The 25178-nt window shown below is 38.4% G+C and overlaps 1 protein-coding gene across 7 annotated transcripts in view; it reads left to right on the forward strand.

Annotated features, from left to right (window-relative positions):
- The window catches only part of Pclo (piccolo presynaptic cytomatrix protein), a 323641-nt gene that overhangs the window by 127809 nt on the left and 170654 nt on the right, over positions 1 to 25178 (forward strand). For 6 of the 7 annotated variants that reach the window (XM_076913130.1, XM_076913132.1, XM_076913133.1 and 3 more), the window contains exons 5-6: positions 2566 to 7636; positions 7993 to 10010. In XM_076913130.1, the coding sequence (XP_076769245.1) occupies positions 2566 to 7636; positions 7993 to 10010 (7089 nt within the window). The remainder of the gene's footprint in view (positions 1 to 2565; positions 7637 to 7992; positions 10011 to 25178) is intronic. The other variant, XM_076913135.1, reaches the window with a different exon arrangement.

The raw sequence follows: 25178 nt of genomic DNA on the forward strand, positions 1-25178 counted from the left end.
AGATTTTTCAAATGAAAAAATGAGTAAAGTTTTTATATATGTGCCATATGTTACACAAAAGTATGTTTGTTACATTTATACATTTAAATATTATCTAAATGGGTTAATACTTTTCCTTAAATAAGTACACTCATATATTTTTCAAGCACCTGAGAAAAAATTCCACTCTTTAAGTCTGGTGTAATGAGAAACTGGTAAGAAAATTGTGCACATTATGTTGCCTTCACATGAACCTTTGACCCTATCTAGTTTGTACTACTTAGTTTGGCCATTTTGAAGATCAACAATTAGAGAAAACAAGATCCACCTTATTGACTGTAATTTGCATATAATTTTCCCTTGTTAATAAGTGTTATTAATAAAGCAGTGTTAAGGACCAATTAGCTACAAGAAAAGTAAATGGATATCAAGTTCTGATATGAAGAATCCTTTTTTAAATGATTAATAGTGGTAATAGAGATGAGTTTGTAGGGGCCTCAAGTCAGCGAAGTGTAGGACCTGATTAATGAGTGATCTGATGTTTCACAACTAAACTATGTAGTTAATTAGGTCACATTTTTCTGTGAAGGGTTACATACCTACGTCTAATTAGTGGGAAAGAAATTAACATCATGAATTTTTTCAGTGTATCCTGTTAGATGAGTCTGACTTTCTTTGAATCTGCCAGAGAGAGGCATCAGAAGCAACTCACTGATGGCTCATCAGACCCCTAAGATACTGTCAGACCACAAGCCTGCAGAGTGAAAATTCTATATCCTTGCTGCCCTCACTTACAGAGTAGCGACATCATCACAGCCCCAGCACCACAGAAACATAGTGACTGGAACCTGTGAAGCTCGTGAGAAGTAGACAGGCCCTGAGGGGTGATCAGCTAGAGTGTAGCACAGAGGAATAAAGGAAACATGACTACAGAGGAAAGCCATCCACAGGCAAGGGGAGGCAAAGGATTTCAATATTTTGTGTTAACACTTCATGATTCCCGTTTTCTTTTTCTTTGTTACAGTCTATGTATCCTGTCATACATAGAATAGTTATTTTTATACAACTGTCAAGATAGACTGCAAAGCCCATATTATAAAACTATAGTGTCTCTTTTATTATGTTCAGTAGTTGTTCGAAACAATAACATTTACTTTACTTTCATCTGTGTGAAACTTTATTGCATCATTGTGCTTTACCATATATGTAGGCACTCAAAAGCACAAAAATAGGGTTTTCAAAATTAAATTATGAAATATCATATTTTGACCGATTTTTCTCCAGTGTCGTGGCGTTTACTGTTTATGAGTAGATGGCATTAATTAGATTATGGACATCATATTGTGCTGTTGAAAACTGCTCAGTGTCATTATGTGGGTGTGATGACATATGGCTGACCATTCTGAAAAACTGTTTATTGCTCAGCCTGCTTTCTTATACAACCCAGGACCATTCTCTCAAGGATGATACCAGGCACAACGGGCTCCAACTCCACCATCAGCCACTAATCAGGAAAATGCCTTACAGTTGGTTCTTACTGAGGCATTTTCTTAATTGAAGCCCCTGCTTTCAGATAACTCTAGTTTGTGTCAAGTTAACATAGGCACAGATGAGTTGGGGAGGGAGGGAACCATAACCATAATATATTGTATGGAAAATATTTTTAAATTAAAGAAAAAGAATGTATATACAAATATGCAAGAAAAGAAGAGAAAAAGAGAGTGCAAGGGAGAGTCAGAGATGGGGGTGTGTGTTCCTGTTCTGTGTCCATGAGGACCAGAGTTTAGACTCCAGCACTTATGTAAAAGATATGTATGACCATCTTCACCTGTAACACCAACCATGAGGTAGAGAGTGAAGACATGGATGCCAGAAACAGGAAGATCTCATGGGCTCAGTGGTCATCTAGTCTAGCCAAGACAAAAGCAAGCAAGCAAACAAACAAACAAGCAAGCAAACGAACAAAAAATTTCAGGTCCAATGAATGGCCATGTATCAAGGGAATTGGGGAAAGAATGATGAACCGAACCTACTGTTCCCCTCTGGCCTTGCAGAACATACACATACATGCAGGAGAGAAAGAGAGAGGGAGGGGGAGGGAGCAGGAGAGGGAAAAGGAGCAGGACAGGGAGAGGGAGAGAAGGAAAGGGAGAGGGAGAAGGAGAGAAGGGGAGGGGGAGGGAAGGGAGAGGGAGAAGGAGAGGGAGGAGAGGGAGAAACTGACCTTTTTCTTTTCTTTTAACAACTTGAACTTCATCCCAAGGTAAATGTACTATACAGATAATATATTTGAAAGAAAGTAGAATTAAAATATAAAGGGGCATCATAGATTTAATGGAAAAAAAAACAAGGCATAATGACAATTAACATGTAATTTAAATTTGTGTTAAAAGAAAATTAACTTATGTTAGTGAATATCAACTGTTCTCAATTTTGTTCTTGTACAAACACTTTAAAAACTATCATTATGTACTTGAATTTTCCTATAATTGTCCCTTAATTATTAATGGCTCCTTAATAATAATGGAGATAAACATGACTAGTTTGACTCTAACACATTTGTCTCTGTCTTTTCCACTCTGCTAGGAAAAGGAAGAGGACAAATCAGACACTTCTAGTTCTCAGCAACCCAAGAGCCCACAAGGCCTGAGTGACACAGGATATTCTTCTGATGGAATATCAGGTTCTCTTGGGGAAATCCCAAGTCTTATACCCAGTGATGAGAAAGACTTGCTGAAAGGACTCAAAAAGGATTCTTTCTCACAAGAGAGCAGCCCTTCCAGCCCCTCAGACTTAGCTAAGTTGGAAAGTACAGTACTATCCATTTTGGAAGCTCAGGCAAGTACACTTGTTGGTGAAAAAGCAGAAAAGAAAACACAGCCCCAGAACGTTTCTCCTGAACAGCCTCAGGACCAGCAGAAAACTCAGACTCCGTCTGAAACACTGGATATTACTATTTCAGAAGAGGAGACCAAAGAGAGTCAAGAAAAGAAAGTTAGTTCCAAAAAGGATAGCGAACAAGGTTTTCCTTCCAGGAAGGAGCACAGAGAGAAGCCTGAGCTGGTTGACGACCTAAGTCCACGAAGAGCATCCTATGACTCGGTTGAGGACAGTAGCGAAAGTGAAAACTCCCCTGTTGCACGTAGGAAGCGGAGAACGAGTATTGGCTCCTCAAGCAGTGATGAGTATAAGCAGGAAGACAGTCAAGGTTCTGGGGAAGAGGAGGACTTCATTCGAAAACAGATCATAGAAATGAGTGCTGATGAGGATGCATCAGGCTCTGAGGATGAAGAGTTCATCAGGAGTCAACTCAAAGAGATCGGTGGTGTGACTGAGAGCCTGAAGAGGGAGGAAACAAAGGGGAAAGGGAAAAGCGCAGCAGGGAAACACAGGCGACTGACTCGAAAGAGTAGTACTAGCTTCGAAGATGATGCAGGGAGACGTCATTCCTGGCATGACGAGGATGATGAAACTTTTGATGAAAGTCCTGAACTAAAATTCCGTGAAACTAAAAGCCAGGAGAGTGAAGAAGTCGTTGTCGCTGGAGGAGGAGGGTTACGACGATTTAAGACGATAGAACTCAACAGTACAATAGCAGACAAGTACTCTGCAGAATCCTCTCAGAAGAAGACAACTTTGTATTTTGACGAAGAGCCAGAGTTAGAAATGGAGAGTCTGACGGACTCACCTGAAGACCGATCGAGAGGAGAGGGATCCTCTAGTCTCCATGCATCCAGCTTCACTCCGGGCACATCCCCTACATCAGTTTCATCACTTGATGAGGACAGTGACAGTAGCCCAAGTCACAAAAAAGGAGAAAGCAAGCAGCAGCGCAAAGCTCGGCACAGGTCACACGGTCCTCTCTTACCCACCATTGAGGATTCTTCAGAGGAAGAAGAACTGAGAGAGGAAGAAGAATTATTAAAAGAGCAAGAGAAGCAGAGGGAGCTGGAGCAGCAGCAGAGGAAGAGTTCTAGTAAGAAATCGAAGAAAGACAAAGATGAACTTCGAGCTCAGAGAAGAAGAGAAAGACCAAAGACACCACCCAGTAATCTCTCTCCCATCGAGGATGCATCTCCCACAGAAGAATTGCGCCAGGCAGCAGAAATGGAGGAGCTCCATAGGTCCTCTTGTTCTGAGTACTCACCTAGCATAGAGTCAGACCCAGAAGGATTTGAAATAAGCCCTGAGAAAATAATAGAAGTTCAGAAAGTTTATAAATTGCCCACAGCTGTGTCTTTATACTCACCAACAGATGAGCAATCTGTTATGCAGAAAGAAGGTGTTCAGAAGGCTTTAAAAAGTGCTGAGGAGATGTATGAAGAAATGATGCACAAACCCCACAAATATAAAGCTTTTCCAGCTGCAAATGAACGAGATGAAGTGTTTGAAAAAGAGCCATTGTATGGTGGTATGTTGATAGAGGACTACATTTATGAATCTTTAGTAGAGGACACATACAATGGATCAGTGGATGGCAGCCTGCTCACCAGGCAAGATGAACAAAATGGGTTTATGCAGCAGAGAGGAAGAGAGCAAAAAATAAGACTCCAGGAGCAGATTTATGATGATCCTATGCAGAAAATTACAGACCTACAGAAAGAGTTTTATGAATTAGAAAGCTTACATTCTGTTGTGCCTCAAGAGGACATTGTTTCAAGCTCTTATATCATTCCAGAAAGCCATGAGATAGTGGATCTGGGTAGCATGGTAACCTCTACCAGTGAAGAAAAGAAATTGTTAGATGCTGATTCTGCTTATGAAGAACTCATGAAACGGCAACAGATGCAGGTCACAGATGGATCCAGCCTCATGCAGACTTCCATTGGAGATGACATGGGAGAGTCCACTCTGGACTTTGACAGGGTGCAAGATGCATCTTTGACATCAAGCATCCTGTCTGGAGCATCTCTTACAGACTCCACGAGCAGTGCAACTCTCTCTATCCCAGATGTTAAGATAACCCAACACTTTTCAACAGAAGAACTGGAGGATGAATATGTAACTGATTATACAAGAGAAATTCAAGAGATAATTGCCCATGAATCACTGATATTGACCTACTCTGAGCCTTCAGAAAGTGCTACATCTGTCCCACCTTCTGACACACCTTCTCTCACATCCTCTATTTCCTCAGTTTGCACCACAGATAGCTCCTCACCTGTCACTACCCTCGACAGCCTAACAACTGTTTATACAGAGCCAGCAGACGTAATAACTAAATTTAAAGACTCTGAGGAAATTTCTTCAACTTACTTTCCAGGCAGCATTATTGACTATCCAGAAGATATAAGTGTATCGTTAGATCAGACCTTCACACCAGAAAGTAGAACCCACACTGATCAGATTGTGATTTCTTTCTCCGATATAGCACCTTCTATCACAGAATCTGTAGGAGCTGAACCTGAGAGGCCACAATCTGACACCATTTCCACTGACTTACCTGTATCTGAAAAGGATTTAATAAAAAGCAAGAAAGAAACTGGGGATGGAATTATTCTGGAAGTTTTGGATGCTTACAAAGATAAAAGGGAAGAGGCTGAGGCTGAACTAACAAAAATTAGTTTACCTGAGACTGGGTTGGCCCAAACACCTTCTTCTGTAATAGCCCCTCAAATTAAGGAACAGCCTGTGTCTTCACATTCTGCATCTGGAACGATCTCTGGTCAAGAAAAGCCCACATATAGGTTACCATCTGGCAGTCTCCCTGTTTCTACCCATCCACCTAAATCTCGACCATTTTTCCGAAGTTCTTCTTTGGACATATCAGCCCAGCCACCCCCTCCTCCTCCTCCCCCTCCTCCTCCCCCTCCCCCACCTCCTCCTCCCCCACCCCCACCATTGCCACCTGCAACTTCTCCTAAGCCACCCACTTATCCTAAAAAGAAGTTGGCAGCTGCAGCTCCAGTGACTCCAACTACTATCGCTACAACCCATATTGATGTTATTACTACAGTAGAGGCCACAGCTGCCCGCAGGAGCAATGGATTACCTGCAACCAAAATATGTGCTACTGCACCTCCTCCTGTCCCTCCTAAGCCTTCTTCAATTCCAACTGGACTTGTATTTACACATAGGCCAGAGGCAAGTAAGCCTCCAATTGCCCCCAAGCCAGCAGTTCCTCAGATTCCAGTGACCACACAGAAAACAGCAGATACATGCCCCAAACCAACAGGTCTGTCTTTAACTTCAAGTATGTCCTTAAATTTAGTGACTTCAGCAGACTACAAACTGCCTTCCCCTACCTCTCCACTTTCCCCACACTCTAATAAATCCTCACCAAGATATTCTAAGTCTCTCATGGAGACTTACGTGGTTATTACATTGCCCTCTGAACCTGGGACTCCAACAGATTCTTCTGCTGCTCAAGCCATTACAAGTTGGCCCTTGGGATCACCTCCAAAAGATCTGGTTTCCCTTGAAACAGTGTTTTCTGTAGTTCCTCCCATGACAGCTACTGACATTCCAAGTGCTTCACAGCCAATCCTATATGCATCTGGAGCTTTGGGGACATTTTCTGCTGCCCCTGTTGTAACACCATCTCTGTTTCAAACAGTATCAACTTCCCTTACACAGTTTCTTCCAGCAGAAGCTTTAAAACCTGAAGTTTCTGCAGTGAGAAGTGCAGTCCCAAGTGTTGCTCCCAGAAGTGTTTCTATACCAATCCCTCCAGAGCCTCTTGCTCTAGACAGGCATGAGTATAAGGAAAATGGAAAGTTGCCGCTTATTGGTGATGCCATTGATTTGCGTACAATACCAAAAACGGAAGCTAAAGCAACTGAAAAATGTATGGATCTTTCTGCTTCTTCAATGGATGTGAAAAGGCAGACTGCAGTGAATGAAGTTTACAGGCGACAAATTAGTGCCATCCAACCTTCTATCATAAACCTCAGTGCAGCTTCCTCTTTAGTAACTCCAGTCACCATGGACTCTAAAACAATGGCTGTTGTCACGTGCACAGATACTACAATTTACACAACAGGCACAGAAACCCAAGTGGGTATAGAGCATGCAGTGACATCACCACTCCAGCTTACTACATCAAAACATATTGAGTTACCATACAGGAAACCTAGTACCCAGACCTTCCCTGCAGTTCGAGATGAAGCACCAATAAACTTATCATTAGGTCCTTCAGCTCAGGCAGTGACATTGGCTGTCACAAAGCCTGTCACTGTACCTCCTGTCGGTGTCACAAATGGATGGACTGACAGCACTGTATCTCAGGGGATTACTGATGGGGAAGTGGTTGATCTCAGCACATCAAAGTCTCATAGAACTGTTGTGACAATGGATGAATCTACTTCAAATGTGGTGACTAAAATCATAGAAGATGATGAAAAACCAGTTGATTTGACTGCAGGAAGACGAGCTGTGTGCTGTGACATGGTTTACAAGTTGCCTTTTGGGCGGAGCTGCACGGCACAGCAGCCTGCAACTACCCTTCCTGAAGACCGTTTTGGTTATAGGGATGACCACTATCAATATGATAGGTCAGGGCCATATGGTTACAGAGGGATTGGTGGAATGAAACCTTCCATGTCAGACACTAATTTAGCAGAAGCTGGACATTTTCTCTATAAAAGTAAAAATGCTTTTGATTATTCTGGAGGATCTGATGCAGCAGTAGATCTAACTTCAGGGAGAGTGTCTACAGGTCAGTATGATGTAGCCATAGACCCTGCCTTGAAATGTCATTATGGTGTTATGCATCTCGTTTCAGGATGAAAAGTATCCCTACTCCAGTTTTTGTTTACATTTTTGCTTTTTTTGGATGCTTTGGCAATATATTTTAAAGTACATATGCATTTTTGTTTGCCCATGGTTCTTGCTGTTGTCGTTGCCTGCATGTGCCTGCATGTTCAACGTTGCTTTTCTTCCGCATCTAATTAGGTTAACCTGTGGATTTGCATGCAGTCCCATTCATTGCGCTCATCAGGATAAAAGGGCTTTCAGACCCAAACAGCACCATTCATTCTGAGAACTGGACTATAACTCTACCCTGTATTTCAGGTGAGGTAATGGATTATTCAAGCAAGACTACAGGTCCATACCCAGAAACACGCCAAGTCATTTCGGGAGTTGGGATTAGTACCCCGCAGTATTCCACAGCAAGAATGACTCCACCTCCTGGACCCCAGTATGGTGTGGGAAGTGTTTTGAGGTCATCCAATGGTGTTGTCTATTCTTCAGTAGCAACTCCAATCCCCTCCACATTTGCAATCACCACTCAACCCGGCTCCATTTTCAGCACCACGGTCAGGGATCTATCTGGCATTCATACAACAGATGCAATGACTTCCTTATCAGCCCTGCATCAAAGCCAGCCAATGCCTAGATCATATTTCATAACGACAGGTGCATCAGAAACAGACGTCTCAGTGACCAGTATTGACATCAATGCCAGCCTGCAAACTATTACTATGGAAACTCTTCCTGCTGAGACAATGGACTCTGTTCCTACCTTAACCACAGCGTCTGAGGTGTTTTCTGAGGTGGTTGGAGAGGAAAGCACTCTTTTAATTGTCCCTGATGAAGACAAACAACAGCAGCAGCTTGACTTGGAGCGAGAGCTCCTGGAACTGGAGAAAATTAAGCAACAACGCTTCGCTGAGGAGCTGGAGTGGGAACGTCAGGAGATTCAGAGGTTCCGAGAACAAGAGAAGATCATGGTTCAAAAGAAGCTGGAGGAGCTGCAGTCTATGAAGCAGCACCTTCTCTACCAACAAGAGGAGGAGCGGCAGGCCCAGTTCATGATGAGGCAGGAGACGCTAGCTCAGCAGCAGTTACAGCTTGAGCAGATCCAACAGCTGCAACAACAGCTCCACCAGCAGCTTGAGGAACAAAAACTTCGCCAGATCTACCAGTATAACTATGACCCCTCTGGGACCGCTTCTCCACAAACCACCACAGAACAGGCAATTTTGGAGGGTCAATATGCTGCTACAGAGGCCAGTCAGTTTTGGGCCACTGAAGATGCCACCACAACAGCGTCTACTGTGGTAGCCATTGAAATACCACAGAGCCAAGGATGGTACACGGTTCAGTCTGATGGTGTGACTCAGTACATTGCCCCACCTGGCATCTTGAGCACTGTTTCAGAGATACCTCTGACAGATGTTGTTGTAAAAGAGGAGAAACAACCCAAAAAGAGAAGTTCTGGAGCTAAGGTTCGGGGGCAGTATGATGAGATAGAGGAAAGCGTGGCCGATGATCCACGGAATTTAAAAAAGATAGTGGACAGTGGTGTGCAAACTGACGATGAAGAAACTGCTGATCGGAGTTACGCAAGTAGGAGAAGAAGAACTAAAAAAAGCGTTGATACCAGTGTCCAAACTGACGACGAAGATCAGGATGAATGGGATATGCCTTCTAGGTCCAGGAGAAAAGCGCGAACAGGGAAATACGGAGATAGCACGGCAGAGGGTGACAAGACCAAACCCCTTTCCAAAGTCTCCAGTGTAGCAGTTCAGACAGTCGCAGAGATATCTGTGCAAACTGAGCCAGTGGGAACCATAAGAACACCTTCCATACGAGCGCGGGTGGATGCCAAGGTAGAAATAATTAAACACATTTCAGCGCCTGAAAAGACTTACAAAGGGGGCAGTTTAGGATGCCAAACAGAAACAGATTCAGACACACAGAGCCCTCCATATCTGGGTGCCACATCTCCACCCAAAGACAAGAAACGCCCAACACCTTTAGAGATTGGTTACTCTTCTACTCACCTTCGGGCAGACCCCACAGTCCAACTGGCTCCTTCCCCACCCAAATCTCCAAAAGTCCTTTACTCACCCATTTCACCACTTTCCCCAGGCAACGCCTTAGAACCAGCCTTTGTACCTTATGAAAAACCCCTCCCTGATGACATAAGTCCACAGAAAGTACTCCATCCAGATATGGCTAAAGTTCCCCCGGCAAGCCCTAAGACAGCCAAGATGATGCAGCGTTCAATGTCTGACCCCAAGCCTCTGAGTCCAACAGCAGACGAAAGTTCCAGGGCTCCTTTTCAATATTCCGAGGGCTTCACGGTAAGAGGGATTCTATTCAGTCAGAAGACAATGGATGAGTTGATGTTAATCGTGTGTTTGCAGATTTAGAAGGTAACGAAACTAGCAGGTAGAAACTGAGGTACTAAAATTGAAGGAGGATTGTGTTATGATAGATGTGATGGGGGATGCGGGGGAATGGTGGCAGAAGGAAAGACCGTATTCATTTAAAAGCTGAATGTAAGAGAAACTGAGGGACAAAGCTTGTTGTTTTGTGAAGTTTGAGACTAAAGTTCTGCTTTAATATCAAAATGTCTGAATTGTAGACTGCTTGCAGTGTATTTTACTAACATTCCTTTTACGCACATGATGGGATAAACATGTAATATAAACAAACAAGGCTATGGATGAAGGATGACAATGCATTTGGATCAGGTGTTCCACATCTCATTATTGAAGTGTTGGTCAAATGCATGTGGACAGTGTCTTCTTCAATCCAGGATATTCACTGTAAAAGCTTAACAGAAACTCATTGACCAAGATGAGGACAGATGGAAGATTAGTTACGTCAGGTCCAGTTCACCCATGCTTATTTTATTTGTGGCAATTTTCTTAAATGAACCTCAAATGAGCCCCACTGTCAGGGTTTGTAAAACTATAACTAAATTTTGTTTTAATAGTAGAGGTTATTTTATGAGGCATACTTTTGCTTCAAGGGAAGAAACGGATATATGAGGCATGTAAAGATTCTGTAAATGTGGATGAAAAAGGTTAATTAATCATAACAGCAGGTATATTGTAATTAATAAAATCAATTATGTATGGTTTAAGTATAGTTCAGTTTTGAAAAATACTCTTTTCAAATTAAAGTTGCAGTAGTTTGTTTGTTTGTTTTTTTTAACTCTGAGGCTTCTAAATTCATGCTGCTATTTCTACTAATCTCTATGTTAAAAAGTGGCCAGAGTCTATAACAGAATATAGTCTATAGTTATATAGCTATGATGTTTATAATCATATTGATTAAAATTTTACATCGAAATTTTCCTGATTTATGGAAGATTATTATTATCTTCTGTATTTTCTTCTTTCTTTTTCTGAATTATTTGTTTATTCACTTTACAGCCTGGTTAAAGCCCCCCTCCCTCCTTTCCTCCCAGTTCCACCCTTATACCTGCTCCCACCATTTTCTCCCCACCCCTTCTGAGGGAAAGGGAAGCCTACCATGGGTACACACCCACCTGGTACATCAAGTCAGAGCAGAACTAAGCACATCCTCTCCCACGGAGGCCAGATGAGGCAGCATAGCTATGGGAAAGGGATCCAAAGGCCTACAGCATATTCAGAGATAGCCCTCACTCCAGCAGTTAGGAGACCCACATAAAGAACAAGCTGCACGTCTGCTACATATGTGTAAGAGGCCTAGTTCCAGCCCATGCATACCCTTTGGTTGGTGGTTCTGTCGATGTGAGGCCCCCTGGTCCAAGGTTAGTTTACTCTGTAGGTTTTCTTGTGGTAATCCTTGACTCCTCCAGCTCTCTCATTCCTTCCTCCACTCCTCCACAAGTCTCCCGAGCTCCACCTATTATTTGCCTGTGATTCTCTGCATCTGTTTCTATCAGGTGCTGGATGGATGAAGCCCCTCAGAAGACAGTTATGCTAGGCTCCTGTCTGCATATCATTAATAGTGTCAGGGTTGGCTCTCTCCCATGGAATGGGTCTCAAATTAGGCCAGTCATTGGTTGGCCCTTACTTTATACTCTTTTTCTAACTTTATCCTTATACGTCTTGTATGCATAACAAATTTTGGGTCAAAGGTTTTGTATATCGGTTGTTTGGTCTTATCTCTCCACTGGGAGTTCTAACTGGGTACATAAAGTGGCCACTTTAGGCTTCTTACCCCACCCCACTCTGCTAAGATTCTCAGCTAAAGTAATTCTCATAGACTCCCTGGAGACTCCATCACACCTCTCTGTCACAGCCAAGAAATGTCCCCCTCCAACAATTTAGATTCAGTCACCTGGCACTTCCTCCCCAGCTCTTCCTATACCTGATAACCCCATTCCTCTCCCATTACTTCTCCCACTGAGATCCCTTCCTTCATCCACCCCTGGTAACTATTTTATGTTACCTTCTGAGTGAGATTTAAGCATCCTCCCTTGAGCACTTCTTGTCACTTAGCTTATTTGGGTCTGTGAGGTGTACCATGGGTATCCTGTATTTTATGGCTAATATCTACTTACCAGTGAGCACATTCCATGTATGTCCTTTGGGACTGGGTTATCTCACTCAGGATGATATTATCTAGCTCCATCCATTTGCATGTAAAATTCACGATGTCCTTATTCTTAATGGCTGAGTGGTATTCCATTGTGTAAACTAACCACATTTTCAGTATGCATTCTTCTGTTGAGTGGCATTTGGGTTGTTTCCAGTTTCTATTAATACAAAAATTGCTATGGACACAGTTGTGCAAGTGTCCCTCTGGTATGGTGGAGCATCTTTCAGGTATATGCCCAGGAGTGATATAGCTGGGTCTTGAGGTAGAACTATATCTATATCTATATCTATATCTATATCTATATCTATATCTATATCTATATCTATATCTATATCTATATATCTATATCTATATCCATATCCATATCCATATCCATATCCATATCCATATCCATATCCATATCCATATCTATATCTATTGAGAAACAAGCAGATTGATTTCCAGAGTGGTTGTACAAGTTTGCACTTCCACCAATGGAAAAGTGTTCACATTACCCCACATCCTTGCCAGCATGTGCTGTCACTTGAGGTTTTTGGTCTTAGCCATTCTAGCAGGTATAAATAAAATTTCTGAGTCATTTTGATTTACATTTCCCTGATGACTAAGAATGTTGAACATTTTTAAAAATGATTCTCAGCCATTAGAGATCCACCTGCTGATAATTCTCTGTTTATCTCTGTACCCCATTTTTAATTAGTTTTTTGGGGGGTTGTTGGTGTTTGATTTCTTGAGTTCTTTGTATATTTTGTATATCAACCCTCTGTCAGATGTAGGGTTGGTGAAGATATTTTCTTGTTCTGTAGGCTACCATTTTGTCCCATTGATGTTTTTCTTTGCTTTACAGAAACTTTTCAGTTTCATGAAGACCCGTTTATCATTAATTGTTGCTCTTAGTGCCTGAGCTGTTGGTTTTCTGTTCAGGAAGTTGCTTCCTCTACCAGTGCGTTCAAGGCTAGTTCCCACTTTCTTCTCTGTTAGATTTAGTGCATCAAGTTCTATGTTGTCTTTGATCCACTTGGACTTGAGTTTTGTGCAAGGTGATTATTTGCAAATATGGACTATTCATTTACATTCAGACATCCAGTTAGACAAGCATCATTTGTTGAAGATGCTTTCTTTTTTCTAGTGTATGGTTTTGGCTTCTTTGTCAAAAATCAAGTATCTGTAGGTGTGTGGGTCTATTACTGGGTCTTCAATTTGATTCCATTGATAAATCTGTTTGTTTTTACACCGATACCATGCAATTTTTATAAATATTGCTATGTAATACAGCTGAAAACCAGGAATAGTGATATCTCTAGAAGTTCTTTTATTATACTTCAGTGTTTTTAGCTAGGCTGCCATTTTTTGTTTTGCCATACAAAATTGAGAATTATTCTTTAAGGTCTGTGAAGAATTGCATTCCAAATTTTATGGGAATTGCACTAAATCTATAGATTATTTTTGATAACGAGGCCATTTTTACTATGTTAATCCTAATGATCCATTGACATGGGAAATCTTTCCATCTTCTGATATCTTTTTCAATTTCTTTCCTTAGAGACTTGGAGTTCTTGTTATATAGGTCTTTCACTTGCTTGGTTAGAGTTACACTAAGATATTTTATATAATTTTTGGCTATTGTAAAGGATGTTGTTTCTCTAATTTTGTTCTCAGCCTGTTTATTATTTGAATAAAGGATGGTTACTGATTTCTTTGTGTTAATTTTTTATCCAGCCATTTTGCTGAAGGTATAAGAACTCTATGGCAGAGTTTTAGGGATCACTTATGTATACTATCATATCATCTGTGAAGAGTGATACCTTGACCTTTTCTTTTCCAATTTTTATTCCTTTGATTTCTTTTTATTATCTCATTATTCTAGCTTGTACTTCAAGTACTCTATTTTTTAAATATTTATCTTTAATCTTTAAAATAATCATTTGTTTCTTAAAATTTTTCCAGTTTTGTGGAGTACAGGCCTTTGAAATAAGGCCTAATGATTCTTTAAATGTTTTTGTAGTATGTTGTTATGTCTCCCTTTTCATTTCTGAGTTTGTTTATTTGGATACTGTCTCTCTGTCTTTTGGTTAGGTTGGCTAAGGGTTTGTCTATCTTGTTAATTTTCTCAAGGAATTAGCCCTTTGTTTCCTTGATTCTTGTATTGTTTTCTTTGTTTCTAATTGATTGATTTTAATCATTATTTTGATTATTTCCTTCATTCTACTCCTCTTTGGTTTGTCTGCTTTGACCCTAAAGTATGGTTTGTATACCCAGTGATACTCCATTGGAGAACACTCATTGTTCTTTTGTAAACAGTTGTTAATTGGAGATAGTTTCTTGGTTAGGAATTAGAGCTCATGTTCACTTCCACTCTCAGCATTGTGACCCCATCTGATTTAGACTTCTGCAGTCTCTGTGTCTGTTGCCACAATCTTTGCAAGTTCATATGTGCATTAATCCTGTTGTGTCTGAAAGGCATCATTTGCTTGGTCTCTTCCATCCCCTCTGGATTTTACAATATTTCCAGCCTCTCTTCTACAGAGTTCCCTGTGCACTGAGAAGAGATATTTGATTGCGATATTTCATTTAGAACTGAGTTTTCCAATGTCTCTCACTATCTACACATTGTCTAGTTTTGTGTCTCTGTATTAGTTCCTATCTATTGCAGGAGGAATTTTCTCTCACGACTGAATGAGATACTAATCTATAGATTTAGGAGTCAGCCTTGGCAATAGCCTGAATAGTTTGGGAGTTTCAGTGGGAGCTCCTTTGGCTAACAATTCAATGAAATGAAACCCATTTCATATACTGGAAGTTTAGATTAGTGGGAAAGGTTGTCTAATCACAGCCTTGTCTCTCCCTTCATTTGATGCCTCTTTTTAAATTTTATGTTTATATTTTAAGAAGCTTCTACTGTATGTAGGTTTCCATAAGACTCCTCAAAAATAGTTCTTACTTTTAGTTTCCCTTCTCTATATTTCCTCCCTGCCTTTGCTACTGTTCTATTGGTATGAAAAGACATGATAGCAAAGGCCACCTTTACAAAAGAAAATATTTAATTAGAGGAATGTTTACAGTTTTAAGGGGTTTGTCCGTGATTGTTATAGCAAGAAGCAGATATGCATGGAACTGTAGCAGTAGCAGAGAGTTTTATATCCTTAGCCAAGTGCAGGAAGCAGAGAGAAAGAGACACTGGCCCAGACATGTCAAGTGAAATGTCACAGCCCAGTGACATACTTCCTCCAACAAGGTCACACCCATTCCAACAAAGCCACACCTTCTAGTACTTCCCAAACAGTTTCATTAATTTGCTTATATACACTTTGAGCTTAAGTCTCACTTCCACCGCTAAATTTATAGGTCTTATATATAAAATATTACTGTTATCTTCTAGTAGAATATACATAATAATATAAAATAATATCCTTATTATCTAGTGGAATATATATAACACATATGAAGTGATATCTAGTAAAATATAAGCTCAGATTTTATTTATGAGGAAGGATTTTGTTAACTGGATTCACAGCATTATACAATGCAGAGCAAAATGAGTGACCAAAAATGATTAATGGGCTTCTTTGTTATCAAACTATTTCTGTTCTTTCCAGATTGGAAGGCTTCACAAATTTTAAGTTATCACTAAAACAAAAAGGGACAGTTAATCATGAAATAAATAGATAATATTCACCCACTTATGAAATTTGTATAACTTAGTGTTATATTATTTCTTTCTGCTTTATCCTGTTTCATTTTTCTCTCTCCTGGATGTTTAACATTGGACTTGTTCAGAGTTTATTGCAAGCTTATTTTTTTAAGTTTATTTGTGGAGTATCTATAGCATCAGATCCAGGAGGATTTTGTAGCTGAGAGGGAGCAACCATGTTCCCTGTGTCCTTTCTCTTCTAAATGAGAGCCATTTGCATTGCTAAACCAGGTAATCTATATCTGCAGTAAAGAATGTTAAGTCAGCATGTCAAGGGAGACGATGACATTAGCCAGTGCAAGAAAGCAATGTAAATCCTAAAAACGTCCCTCTGGCTAGAAATATCTGAGTTCATTCAAAGATTCATGTCTTGAAGAATAGCAAATCTTTCATGATTTGTTCATTAAAAAGATGATACGTTTCAGGAAATGAAACAATTAAACATTCCTAGATTATGCATAATATAATACATTTGCTCCCCCCAAAAATACAAAAACAAAAAAAACGAACAAACAAATAAGACTATTGTTGAATTTCTCTCCATGGCCATAGATTGACAAAGGGTTAAAACTGTTTGGTCCCATAGCTGCGTCTTCAGGTAATGCTATGTCCAGTTTTCTGAGGAACTGCCAGACTGATTTTCAGAGCACCAGCTCAAATTCCACCTACAATGAAGGAGTGTTCCTCTTTCTGCACATCCTCACAAGCATCTGCTATTACCTGAGTTTTGATCTTAGCCATTCTGACTGGTGTGAGGTGAAATCTCAGGGTTGTTTTGATTTGCATTTCCTTGATGATTAAGCATGTTGAACATTTCTTTAGGTGTGTCTCAGTCATTCGAGTTTCCTCAGTTGAGAATTCTTTGTTTAGCTCTGTACCCCATTTTTAAATAGGGTTATTTGGTTGTCTAGAGTCTAACTTCTTGAGTTTTTTATATATTGGAATTAGCCCTCTATTGGGTGTAGAGGAAAATCTTTGTTAAAATGATTTTTTTTTTTTAGAAGTTAAGCCAGGATACTTTAGAAAAGCAAGTACAATTCATGAACTGAATGTTACAAAAATACATTTTGCTTCACTGATTGCTGTTCTATAGCTATTTTTTTTAAGTCTTATAACCTGTCAGTGTCTATGAGTAATTTCCATAGCCAAAAATTGAGAAAATTTGTTTTTATCAAAATTTTGCTTTTGCATTTTTCCAAAATATAAAGATTAAGAAGTAATGGCTAAGTGTCACTTAAAAACTGAATTTATAATAGGAGTTACTTTCCAGTACCTTTTAAGAAAATGAAGATAAAAAAATCAGTCTATTAAAACTGATTTTGATGAAATCATATTTTACAGTGATATATAAAAAAATGTACTCACATTTTAAAGATACAAGTGTAGACAGTAGAATCGTCATCATTTCTAGGTCTGATTTTTCATCATTTCTTATGTTGTCCAAGTATTAGCCAGAATAAATCTTATGTTGTAAAATCTAACCATGTTAAAATTAAAATAGGCAACAATATATTAGTGCTTTTCAATATATAGCAGTAAAATAATAGTCATTAATAGTTAGCAAAGTTTTGAGTCTTATGATAAAATCAACTAAGTCAAATGAATATATCAATATAAACTTCAGTTTTATTGTTTGCTCAGGAATAATGCAATTTATTATAATGAATATTTAAGAGTTGACTTAAAGTAAATCTCAGAATACTGAAGGAAAGACCATCTTTTAATCTACTCCAGAAATATATATCAGACTCATATTCCTGGTTAATCAGTGAAATACCTCTGCAAACATTTAACGTTGGATATTGGATATACCAGTTTAACAAACATGAAGGAATCTGTCTCAAATGAGATCTGAATATGATTCATGTAATTTACCAATGTATAGCGTTATTTAACATTAATTAGCTTCCTCAGTATTTCATAATATGAATTTCTTAACAACTCATGATACTTTCTGTTTAAACAGTTATGATGCTGTAACCATGTCTATAATGAAGCCACACACACACACACACACACACACACACACACACTCTCCTAAATATACTCCATCCTAAACTCACTCACATACTAAAACCATTTGTGTATCTATTTATATTTCTAAAATTATTCCTGATTATTAGGACTTAATGATATACAGCATTAGCTATTAGTAAGAAAAATATAACAACAACTAGAATATAATTTAAAAATTTGGGGAAATCTGAGGATATATTTTAAGCTGTAAGTTATAGTTAAACAACGTTTCCCACTAATGATATTTTCCTGCCATATTCTATATCACAATGCACATTTATGTCAGGTTGTAGCCAGTCTTAGCTACTTGGTGGAATCTTTTGTCCGATGCTTTGCCACCCCCATTTCACCCCCTATCACTAGATAGGAGCAAAGCAAGGAGAGAGGGGACAGAAAGAGGGAGAGAGAGAGAGATCTGAATCTAATTTCTTTTTTTGTTTGTTTTTGTTTTTTTCTTTCAGTTTGACTCTAACAAATTGTACCCAACCCCCACTCCCGCCCTCCACAGGACCATCAACCACCAGCCACACCTCTCAGGGGTCTAGATTTACATACTCTCTGAAAAGTTCACAGAATTCAAAACATCACACAATCTCAAAAAACTATCTACAGCTGGGAAAAGCACACCTCTGGTAGAGCAAGAGGCAGATCATAATCAGCTGCTGCAGACAGTTCTGAAGCATCCTCACATCCCTACCTCTGGGATTAAAACAGAAACCACATTCTTATAATATATCTGTGTATTTTAATGAAACCAAATTTCCAGAATTCTCACTATGTCAGGTGTACATTGTTTTAATACACATACATATAGAGAATATTCATACATACATCTTACATGACTTTGTATAATGTTTTACATGATGTTGCATAGTTCAAATAGGCAAATCACTTCATTCCTGTAGGTGCTAAATTTATTTAGTACCTTCAAGGAGAATAGTCTGAAATCCAGTGGATGTCCTTTAAATCTCTACACATATGCATAATAAATTTTACTATTGGACTATTTTGTTAAAGTTTCTGCATGACCAGGATAGGCGTATCCCCCGCTGTTAGTTTAATTAAAAACTTTTAACTAAACTCAGTCCTAATTGTAGAGTTTATGCTGTATGCAGAGAGACTGCTTTGGTAGTTATTTGTGCCTTTGAATCTTGCCCTGAAAACTCGCCTTAACGTGCTAATTAAGAGTGTGAAGTTGTTAACATTTCCTAAATAACTCAGTGTGATCCTTACTTTTCCTTTGCACCTGAAAAGCTGTGCACAAGTTTCTTCAGTGTGACATAGACATCAGGGCCCAATGTTCTTACAAAAATCATCCCAAGATTATATTCAGGAAAGTCATCTTTATTGAAAATTAAACCAGTTTTTCATTTATGGAAGGAATCACTTCTCTATAAATACTTGGAGAAATGCACAATAGGGTGATAGTTCATGGATTATCTATTGAAAAACTTTGGACATACTCATTTCTACTTCTGTATAGGACTGGGAATAGAAAGCAAGTTTAAGAACTTAAAATAACAGGAAAATGTATAATGTCAATTTTTATCTTTTAAAGAAATCTATAGCATGCTTCTTGACACTAACTGAATTAAATCCCTAATCAATTGCAAGTTGTACTCTCATAAGGAAACAAATGATAAAAGAACATGTGAAATCTGTTCTATCTGCAAGGACTTTACAGCAGGATTTAAGTTTTATAGGTTTTAGAGGTATATTTCAAATTTATGAAGAAGATTTGTTTCATCGATTGCAAACATATAGATAAAAGAACATCTCTTGGAGCTAGTGAGATGGCTCATGGAATAAGGTTCAGATACACAGAAGAAAAAGGTCAATTTCCACTCATTGTCATTTGGCCACCACATGTCTATTGTGACATGCATGTGTCCATACACACTCCGATACCAAAAAAATAAATTAATTAACAAACATACAAGCGAACAAAAACCCATCTCACATTTATTTTAATGTGTTTCAAGGTTATGTTCTAAGATAAGGAATAATCAAAATAGAAACAGCAAATGATTGAAATCCCTGTGGCTTTGAGGTTAGCTATTATAACAATTTGAACACAGAATGTTTTTCTCAGTCCCATGTAATTCAGGGTCACTTTTAAAATTCTCACCATAGTTCTCGAAGCCTTTGATATTCAGGTCTTCATATTGCTAATGATCTGACGCTCGGGAGATATTATACAGCAGCCCCACAGATCTAATACTTCATGTTCAGAAGAAAGATCTGTAAAGAATTACAGTTTATTGTCTACAAAATGAAGCTAATTGTATTCAGTTGAAACTGACAGTGAGTACATAGCTCGGGAAAACATTAAATTTGTTGCTGCTGCTCTCTATGGAGAAATGATTTGTTCTTAAGCTCACTAAATAACTGGTACACTATGCTGCAGCTAACACCCCTGACTATAGAAGAATGCTCTCTGGAAAAAGTCGAAGATGCTTTCCAATTTTCATATTTGCATTTATATCCTCATACAAGTTATCATTTTAATATTTAGTATTTTATTAGTTTTATATTCTCTTCAGATTTCCCACACAGATGATTTAGCCCATTTTCCAATAAATGAATATAGTCAGGTGGCACATAAGATCTTTTTAATCTCAAAGAAGGTAACATTATATGCCAGTAAATCATGTTCAATATCTCTAGGTGTACAGTGCCCTGTAAATGTTCAATTGGTTAGAAATGAGAAAAGAACAACTGTCTGCAAATTAAAGAGGGAAGAGTTTCATTTGACTCCCATTTTCAGCGTATAGTCAGCCCAACTGGTGACTCTGGACCTCACTATCTAGGCTACACTGATCTCCTACTCCTGGAAATCTTACCATCTCAGCCCCTCTTGGGTGCTGGGATCCCAAGCTAATTGTAGTATTGAAAGGAAATTAACCATCTCTCTATTGTTCCTTGATATATTATTCTATTCCAAATCTGCAAAGGAGATTAGAAACAGTAATTCTTATTTTTCTGTGTGCAAACATTACCTCATGGTACTTTATGTGGTTTCTAAAGCGTTAAAACTCCATTTGCTGAAAGCAACCATATCCTAAATACATGTATCTAAGGAGGAAAAAAAAAGAGCTTGGGTGGACTCCTCTATCTAGTAAGATCCTGTAGTTACATGATTAAAGTGGGAGACAGTGCTACCTTGTTTTAAGCTCATAGAGCAAAGCCCTTTAATTCCAGTAAATTCCCATTTATACTGTGATATATTCTTCAATGAAAAATGCTGGACTATAAAACAAAAATAAATTTTGAGTGGCTCTGTTTAATTACATGAAGATGAGACAATGTAAGCCCTGAATAGAACTGAAGTAGAACCTGCTGACGGCTATATTTGTAAAACTGATTTTAAAAAGAAGAAGAACTGTGGGTTATGTACTCATTTGCCATTGATTGTGTAAATTATGCAGTGTAATATGATGGCTGAAGCTAGATAAACTTTCCTAAAACGTATCAAGCATAATCGCTCTTAGGAGAAACATTTACCATCCTTAGCACTTGAATAGTTAAGAGTCGATTCAACCAAGATATAGCATTTTATATTTTATTATACAAATAATTAAGCACATTTAAAGTCTGATAGAGATGATTATTTTACACACAAAAATAGATTTATAGGTAGGATGACTTTATTTTTAATTTCACTGCTGGGAATCACGTCCAGAGCCTAGATAGATAATATACATATTTCAAATGACATTTTGTTTTTAGTTTTCTGATAGAGAAATATGAAAATCAATGACTTTGACTGAGGACATAGTCCATGATATCTTAACCCTGTAGTTACAGACTAATAAAATGCCTAAGTAAGGCAGGTAGGCGTTATTGAGGATTGTTTCATAAACTTCTGGCTAGTTCAATAAATGAAAGGATAAAGAACCTTGTTAGGTGAATGTAACAATCATAAAGTATTTTCTTGCTAATAAAAATTAACAATAAAAATGAACTTTTGAGTTAATATTTACTAAACTATAAAATAATATGCAGTCATGGAAAAAATGGACTCATAAAGTTATAAACTACGTAAAGGGAACAGCCATACAAGCACCCAACGGTCAAGACAGTGAACCGGGTCTGCCTCATACACCTTTGTGACCCTTTTAGATCACAGGGCCTTTCTCAACAAGTAATAGACATAATGATTGTTGTGATAATAACTTTTTTCTTTATATGTTTTCTAAATGGACTCCATATAGAAGATAGCATATGCCTTAAACACATAGCTTTTCAAAGTTTAATTATATGAATTTTAATGTTCATGCTTTTTTGTATTGATATTTGTCTTCAAATACTGTTTTCCTCCTTAACTCAAGAACAGATTTTTATTTTTATTTTTATTTTTATTTTTATTTTATTTTATTTTATTATTTTATTTTATTTTATTTTATTTTATTTTATTTTATTTTATTTTATTTTTTCGAGACAGGGTTTCTCTGTATAGCCTTGGCTGTCCTGGAACTCACTCTGTAGACCAGGCTGGCCTCGAACTCAGAAATCCGCCTGCCTCTGCCTCCCAAGTGCTGGGATTAAAGGCGTGCGCCACCACCGCCCGGCTTAAGAACAGATTTTTATAATGTGCAATTCATATCAAATTAACCATTTAAAAGTAAAGAATATGCTTTAGCATATTTATAGTACTGCATAGTCACAAGCTCCTCTATATAGTTCTACAACATTTCATGATATCAAAACAAATCCTGCACCTATTCAGAGGTGACATTCTATTCCTGTCTCCCCTTCCCTTCTGTCAGCCACCAGTGTTTTATGTCTCTGATGTTTCAGCTTCTCAGGGTATACACATAAATGGGATTATATAAGATGTGACCGTGTGTGCCTAGCTACTTTTATGATGAATAATATTTTCTACCTCCATTCACAAGTTTAGCAATTATTAGTGGTGTGTTACTTTGTACTTTTGAAATCCATTATACCATACACTCTCAAATTTGTTTATTTCTCCATCTGTTAATGGCATATTGGTGATTAAGAATCATGCCGATATGCTTCTAAATGTGTATGTATTCGCTAAAGTCCTTGCTTTTATTCTTTGGATATATACTTAGGAGCACAAGTGGTAAATATTTTACTATACATTTAACTTTTGAGACTCTCTCGTAGCACTTAAGACTTTCATATTCCTATCAGCAATGTACAATCATTACCATATATATACCTGCTCCCCAATACTTATTCTCCTTCAATGAAAAAACGTAGCCATCCCACTGCGTGTAAACTAGTATGAAATTGTGGTTTCGATTTTATTTTTCCAGTAACTAATGATGTTGAACATTAGTTCAAATATTTCTTGGCATTTGTATTCTTATTCTCATTTCGAGAAGTTATTCGATACTTTTGACCAGTTTTTAATTGGATCATGTAATAATAATAGTTTTAAATAATATTTTCATATTAATGGGTGAAGGCAACCAATATAATAGGTAGCTTGTAAAATTATCAGTTACTTGGGGATTAAGGTTAATGTGTTAACCTTTAACACATTATTTAATATGTTAAATGGGTACTGGGATAAAACTACCAACTAATCTCAGCAAATAATTTTATTTCTCTAAGTAGGATAAGCTGCCTCCACATAAAATCTATGCTACTAACGTTTCCAAGTCTGAAATGGAGCTGGTTCTCAAGTTTCTAAGGATGAGTTCACACATTTAAAAAGAAGAACAGACAGAAATCAAATTCCACTTAACATTCAACTCAGTTTGACAAAAAAATCCTGAAAACTTGTGCTTCTGACATGTACTTCTTGTACAAAACATCCTGTGCTTGTGCTTGTTTGTCCATTTGTGGAAGCATTGTGACATAATGTCAACTTTTCCTGGTCATATAGGAGGGTTTACTTGTACATCAGGAATACTGTTAAAATTAAAGATACCTTAGCTTTTACCAACGGTCAGGAAGCTGTGAACTCAGCCATGCTCTCAAGGAGAGCAGCAATGAAGATTGGAATCTGGCTAAGAAATGGGAAGACGGCCTAAGACTTGCCTTTTCCCCCAGAGCAAGCTTTCCCCTTGAATCCCTGTTCTCCCTGAAAGTAGCTAAACCAAGAAGCATTTACAATATTTCTCTGAAAATTCTAACTTCGAAAATAAAAGAATTCCAGGAAGATTGAAACAGAGAAACATACTAAGGTTTCAACTAAAATCTTGACATAATACAGTAAGAACAATGATGTGTGGGATGCAGCGGTGAAACACAAGTGTTCAGACCTGTGCTTTCACCTGCTGATTCATTTCCTTTGCCCCCAGACACTGAGTATCATATCTAGCTTTTAAACAGCAATTCTGATAGAGAATTTTTACTTTTTTAAAAATGAAGAGAAGCATCAGAAAGGATGATCCACTGTTCCCAAACTATTCTGATGCTATTTGCAAACTACTTCTTAATGCAAACCATAGCTATAGCATAGGTTTAAAATAGCCTTAGGATCAACCAGTTTGCCATTATAGCTCTTGTGATGATGCCTTTCCTTGGCTATATATATATTTTGAAGAAACTATTACATTTTTTTCAAGTTTTGGATTTAATATGATGATGATGTTATTGTTGTTGTTGATGATGATGATGGCTCAATCTCTGAGAGCTCCTAGGGGTACAAGTTAGTTGACTCTCTTGATATTCCTGTGTAGTTCCTATCTTCTTCAGGTCTTTCAGTCCTTCTCCAAACTCTTCCATAAGACTCTGTGACCTCTGCCCAATGTTTAGCTGTGCGTCTCTGCAACTGTTTTAGTCAACTGTTTCAGTCTCAGAGGACAGTTATTCTAGGCTTCTGTCTGTAAGCATATCAGAGTATCATTAGTAGATTCAGGGACTGGTGCTTGCCTGTGGGATGGGTCTCAAGCTGGGCAGGTTATTGGTTAGCCATTCCTTCAATCTCTGCTCCTTCCTTGTCTCTGCATATTTTTTAGATGGGACAAAGTTTGGTTCAAACGTTTGTGGGTGGGTTGGTGTCCTTATATTTCCATTGTGGGTCTTGTCTGGCTACAGGAAGTGGCCACTTCGTGTTTCATATACCACACTGGTCTGCATTTCACTTAAGGTCACTTGTATTGACTCTTGAGAGTTTCCCCTATCTCAGGTCTCTGTGACTTCCTAAAGATTTCTCCCATGTCTCCACCCCAGGCAACTGCTGATTTCCATTTGTTGTCCTGGTGCTCTGGCCCTCTCTCCTGTCTTCCCACACCTGATTCAAGCA

The sequence above is a fragment of the Arvicanthis niloticus genome, chromosome 15 (genome assembly GCF_011762505.2).
Source record: "Arvicanthis niloticus isolate mArvNil1 chromosome 15, mArvNil1.pat.X, whole genome shotgun sequence".
NCBI classification, from domain to species: domain Eukaryota; kingdom Metazoa; phylum Chordata; class Mammalia; order Rodentia; family Muridae; genus Arvicanthis; species Arvicanthis niloticus.